The 5363-nt window shown below is 55.8% G+C and overlaps 1 protein-coding gene and 2 non-coding genes across 3 annotated transcripts; 2 read left to right on the forward strand and 1 right to left on the reverse strand.

The window, feature by feature from the left end:
• Positions 1 to 26: 26 nt before the first annotated feature.
• TRNAF-GAA (transfer RNA phenylalanine (anticodon GAA)) lies at positions 27 to 99 on the reverse strand. Its single transcript has one exon. It is a non-coding gene; the product is annotated as a tRNA-Phe (tRNA).
• A 197-nt stretch (positions 100 to 296) lies between these two features.
• TRNAN-GUU (transfer RNA asparagine (anticodon GUU)) lies at positions 297 to 370 on the forward strand. The gene has a single exon. It is a non-coding gene; the product is annotated as a tRNA-Asn (tRNA).
• A 126-nt stretch (positions 371 to 496) lies between these two features.
• NDUFS7 (NADH:ubiquinone oxidoreductase core subunit S7) lies at positions 497 to 4901 on the forward strand. The gene is made up of 8 exons (XM_056336856.1): positions 497 to 619; positions 1200 to 1236; positions 1563 to 1631; positions 2026 to 2143; positions 2868 to 3047; positions 3132 to 3178; positions 4012 to 4100; positions 4601 to 4901. The coding sequence occupies exons 1-8, from the start codon at positions 604 to 606 to the stop codon at positions 4696 to 4698; spliced, it is 654 nt and encodes a 217-aa protein (XP_056192831.1). The 5' UTR covers positions 497 to 603; the 3' UTR covers positions 4699 to 4901.
• The last annotated feature ends 462 nt before the right edge of the window (positions 4902 to 5363 follow it).

The following is a 5363-nucleotide window of genomic DNA, read 5'->3' on the forward strand; positions in this document are numbered from 1 at the left end:
GTCGTTCCTTTCTGAAAAAAGGGAGCTGCCGAAACCCGGGATCGAACCAGGGACCTTTAGATCTTCAGTCTAACGCTCTCCCAACTGAGCTATTTCGGCGGCGCGGGAGCACTGCCCCGGCCGGCCGGTGACGCCCTCTCGCTCGGGTCGGGCCCGGCGGCGGTGGGCGCGCAGCTCCGGGCTGGGGGCGGGAGCGCGCGGCTGTGGCCGGGGACACACAGGGGACACGGGGCGGGGAGCAGCGGCGCGCTCCTTCTCCCCACAGCGGCGGGCGCGGCGGCGGCGGCGGCAGCGAAGTCTCTGTGGCGCAATCGGTTAGCGCGTTCGGCTGTTAACCGAAAGGTTGGTGGTTCGAGCCCACCCAGGGACGGGCCTCTCTTTTCCAGCGCGGCTGTCTCTCCGGGGCTCCGCGGCACCGGGGCGCGCCTGCCGCTTTCTCTCCGCGTTTTGCCGCGGGCCGGGGCAGGGCCCGGCGAGGGCCAGCGGAACCCCCCGCGCCGCCCCGCGTTCCCCGCCGGCGCGCTAAGGCGGCGCACCGGGTCCGCGCCGGGCCGCTTAGCGAGTGCACCGCGCCCAGAGGTTGTCTGAAGGGCTGCGGCCGAGATGGCGGCGCTGGGCTGTGAGCGGGGCTGGGGGGCTGGGACCAGGCCTCGGCCCTCTGCGGAGGGACTGGGACGGGAGGGAGGCCTGAGGGGGTCAGCGGGCCGGGGGCTGCGGGGCTCTAAGGGGGTCACCGGGCCGGGGGCTGCGGGGCCCTGAGGGGGTCACCGGGCTGCGGGGCTCTGAGAGGGGTCACCGGGCCGGGGGCTGCGGGGCCCTGAGGGGGTCACCGGGCTGCGGGGCTCTGAGAGGGGTCACCGGGCCGGGGGCTGCGGGGCCCTGAGGGGGTCACCGGGCCGGGGGCTGCGGGGCTCTGGGGGGGACACCGGGCCGGGGACTGCGGGGCCCTGAGAGGGGACACCGGGCCCCGCTGGGGGCTCCGGGCCGAGGCAGGGCCTGCTGCTGTCCTCGGGGGTGACTCTCGTCCTTGGGGCTGAGGGCCCCGGGAGCGGACAGGGTTCGCAGGGTGTCCCTGTCCCTCCGGGGCAGCCCTGGGCCCCGGGGCGGGAGTCCCACGTTTTGCTCTCTCCCGGGTTCGGGCTTTTCCCCACGGTGACGGTCAATGGCCAGAGCTGAGCTCTCCTGTGCTCTCCTTGCAGGTCTTCGCCTCCCTCGGCGCGGCGTGCTGGGCTGGTGGTGAGAGCCGGGGCTGGAGGGTGCTGGGTGTCCCTGCAAGCGCTGGTGCAGGGGGAGCGGGGGCAATGGCACCCCTGAGCCCCGCGGCTGCCAGCGGCTGCCCCTGTGCCAGGGAGCCCCAAGTGAGCTGGGTCGGGGGGGTGGGAAGGGTTGGGTGTTTGGCAGCGGGGTTTGATCGGAGCACTTGCTTTTCTCATTTCTGGGCCGTTCTGCTCCCCGTGGGGAGAGCACCGGTGCCAGTGCGTGCTCCTGCAGGGCCGAGGCTGGACAGCGTGGGGCTGTGCCACCGTGTCACATGGAGGTGCAATGGTTTTTATTTTTCCCAGGCCTGGTCCTGTGTCATCTGTTCACACTCGGCTGCTCCATCAGACGCCAGCGGCTGACCGTGCTGACAGGTAACGGCGGCACTGCAGGGCAGGTTCCTCAGCTGTGTCCTTCCTTCCACGGGTGGGAGGGTCCCAAGTGGTACAGCGAAAGAAACCTTCTGTTCGCTCTGTCTGGCAGGCTGCTGTGAGCCCTGAAGAAGAGCCTGCCAGGCACCCTCTGTAATTGGGGTACAGCAAATAGAAGGGCTCTGGCTCAGCAACAAACTCCACAGATCTCCCCACAGTCAGGGGAAACCCCCCTTGCTATAAACACAGTCTCCAGCAGTAGCGGAGGGTGTGAGGTTGTCCATGAGCAATGTGCCTTGGGTTCTGTATGGGATCGCAGCTCCTTGAGGCTAATGGTTATATTCTACAGTTACACTAAATAATTGGAAACTGACACTACCGCACCGTTTGTCTTCAGCTCTCTCCAAGTCCAGCAAAAGAGTTCAGCTGTTGTCCAGAAAAAATCCTATGTCCCTGCTAGCAGGGGCGAATATATTGTCACCAAACTCGATGACCTGATCAACTGGGCACGAAGGGTGAGTCGCTAAAAGTGTCATGCTCGCTCAGGGAGAAATGGTATCAAATGCTTTGAGGTGCTGGTGGGAAATGGATTTGAGCCATCCCCTCCTCAGGATAAAACCAGATTCAGAATTCTCTGCAGGGAAATAGCCGCGTTTCTTGGCCAGAGGTTGACATTCGGGGCACTGTGTCAGAGCGGAAGAGAGATCCTTGATATGAGGGTGGTGCAAAGCGGCACAGGCTGCCTGTCTAAACAAAGCGGTCTGTCGTTAACAAACAAAAGCCGTTTTCTGATTTTATGCAGTCCTTGTAATGAGCAGCTGCTCTGTGCCATGGAGAAGGCTGCACAAGTGACACTGCCCTGTATCCAGTGTGCTCTGGCTTAGCTGAGTTTTGCCTTCTCTGGTCACTGCTGCCCCTCTGCAGGGCTTCTGAGGTGGCTGCTTTAGCAGTGTGAGATGCAAAGAGGAACGTCTGCACCTTTGAGCACGTTTAGCATCCCTGAGGCTGCAAACGCATAGATCTCTACACATCTGTTTCCCCGGAGCCGTGGGTTTCGCTCTCCTGCATAATGGCAAACACTGGTTTCATTTATGATGCGCTGACTAAACAGACGTGGCAACTTTTCTAGTTTTATTTCTCTTTCTGCCTGATCAACTCGTGTTCTGTGAGCAACCCACACAGGGTCTCAGCTCCTGCTTTCAGTGTTCTTACCCATAACCCGTGTTTCTCCTGCTGCAGAGCTCCTTATGGCCAATGACGTTTGGCCTGGCGTGCTGTGCCGTGGAGATGATGCACATGGCTGCTCCTCGCTATGACATGGACCGCTTTGGGGTGGTGTTTCGGGCTAGTCCCCGGCAAGCTGATGTCATGATTGTGGCTGGCACCCTGACAAACAAAATGGCTCCAGCTCTTCGAAAGGTACAGCCTGTGGTGGATGCCTCATGCACGGCTGCGTGTGCTGTACGCGAGCAGAAAGTGGTCTGAAATGTCTGTGTTCTGCAGGTCTATGACCAGATGCCAGAGCCTCGCTACGTGGTCTCCATGGGGAGGTAAGTGCTGGGACATCCTTACCGCCTTATACTCTGTGGGAGAAATCTGCTGTCTCTGCTCGACAGAGGGGAGTTGAAGGAAGGAGAACCCATTTCTTGTTTGTATTTCCAACCCCTTAAATTATATAAAGAGGCCTTGTTACAAACAAAACATAAAGACTCCCTTTGAGGGTGAGGAGAATGATGTCTGTCAAGTCAGTGTGAACTGCAAAGTCTTCTCAGTGAAAGATTGTGGCGTTTTTGCAGCTGTCAGTGTCCAGGGACTTGTGTATGTCCAGAATCTCAGAGTTTGCATTTAGGCAAAAGGTTTCAAAATGCTTCTGCTGTGTAGCATGAAATCTGAGCTCCGTGGAGCTCTGGCATGGCGGAACTGACAACTTGTTTGTCACCCGGAGCTGCTGGGGCCAAAGGCAGCCGCTTCACCAGGGCCTGGAGGGGACAGAAAGAGTTCTAGAAATGCTTTGTGCTGGTGTGGCAAAATAAAAAGTTTCGCAGTAGAGAGGAAGGACTGCCTGAGTATTTTGTACTTTGTAAGAGTAATGGAAACCGCTTGGTTTGGTTTGATTCGGCTTGAAATGTAACAGCTTGCAGGTGTAGCCTCTGCCTTCCAGCCAGGGCTGGTGACGAGGCTGAATGACCACAGCGTAAACCTTGGCATCCACTCCATCCCTTACTGTAAATGCTGTCGGGTGGCTCCTTGCCTTGCAGCACTTGGGTGCCAGGCTCACCTTCTCCTTTGTCTCCTGCTTATCTTCCCCTGTGGGCTGCTGAACCGTCTTTAAGAAAGCGCTGAAACCTGCCTGACTCCTGAATATATTTCATTCCTCTTACAGCTGTGCCAACGGCGGGGGTTACTACCACTACTCCTACTCTGTGGTGAGGGGCTGTGACCGCATTGTGCCGGTGGACATCTATGTGCCAGGTAGGAAAGACAGCTCTGTGGGCCACGGTGCTAACTCAGAGCAGGATGGGAGTGAAGTTAACTTTGTACATTCGGACAGCGCTTGGTGTCATTTTTAAAGATCTTCTTGTTTCGAACTGTATTGTTAAAGCTGCAGATGCTTCAGCAAGATCTGCCTGGGGCTTTCAGTAAGCGAGTTTAGTTCTGGTGATGTTACTCACCAGTAACTGTTGTGTAAAGTGTGGGCTGTAATTCAGTCAACCACATGCTCTGCTGTGAGATACCACCTTGCTTAAAAGCAAAGCATTTTATAAAGACCTTTTTATCAAACACCACCGCTTTTGTTTCTTTAAACTAAAGAAGGCCTCTTGCTTTTAAGAACCCTACAGCCTGTGACACGTACAAAGCCAGAGTGAAATCACACCTGCTTCAGCGTAAAGCCTGTGGCTTGTCTGTTCTCTTTGTCAGCTACGTTTCAGTGCAGCTAGCAGCCCCATGGGCTTCCTTTTTCTCTCTCTCAGGTTGCCCACCTACTGCTGAAGCTTTGCTGTACGGAATCCTGCAGCTTCAGAAGAAAATCAAACGAGAGAAGAAGATTCAGATCTGGTACAGGAAATAGCCTCTTATTTATGACCTACCCACTTATTGCCTGCCTGGGGCATCTGCTTGCACTCATACGCACAATAAATCTGTGTTCTCACAAGTCCTCCAAAAAACCTCTACCTGGTTAAGATCCTCTTCTGTCTTTAAAATATCCCTCGTACCTGAAATGTTTTAACTCGTTTAAAAGCTGAATTAAAAAGGACAAGTTGAATTTGATAATGTTCAGTGTGGTTTCTGGTCTCAATAGCCTGCAAGGGAAGGAGAATATTTGAAGTTACCTATCGTGACATAAATGCCTTGCTAGAAACCTGGGACTTGCTCTTTGGCTTTGTTAGGAAGTTTTGAGACCGACACACATCCAGGTGAGCCCCGAGGCCTCCCTGCATTTTGCTTATAATTCCTGCAAAGGATCTAATAAGTCCTTTCTATCTATGTGCACAGCAGCCAGAAATTAGTTATAGTTCTGTAAGTAAAATATTAATGCCCAAAATCAAAATACAACTAATAAAAAGGAACGCTGCAGAACTCCTTAATGCAGTAGGTGTAAAGCAGCGCGTTTTGGTGCTGAATGTGTCCCAGGAGCCTGGTGTGGTGTTCTCCCAGCAGCCTGGGACGAGGAACAGTCATGGCAGAATCACACATGCACTTTTGAAAGACAAATGAAGCGCTCTAAAACAGAAG

This window comes from Falco biarmicus, chromosome 4 (genome assembly GCF_023638135.1).
Source record: "Falco biarmicus isolate bFalBia1 chromosome 4, bFalBia1.pri, whole genome shotgun sequence".
Taxonomy (NCBI): domain Eukaryota; kingdom Metazoa; phylum Chordata; class Aves; order Falconiformes; family Falconidae; genus Falco; species Falco biarmicus.

Bases quoted from the DNA above. Each gene is read 5' to 3' on its own strand.
- NDUFS7 (XM_056336856.1), top strand. The intron at 2,144-2,867 runs GTGAGTCGCTAA...CTCCTGCTGCAG, and splicing joins TGATCAACTGGGCACGAAGG to AGCTCCTTATGGCCAATGAC. The intron at 3,048-3,131 runs GTACAGCCTGTG...TGTGTTCTGCAG, and splicing joins TGGCTCCAGCTCTTCGAAAG to GTCTATGACCAGATGCCAGA.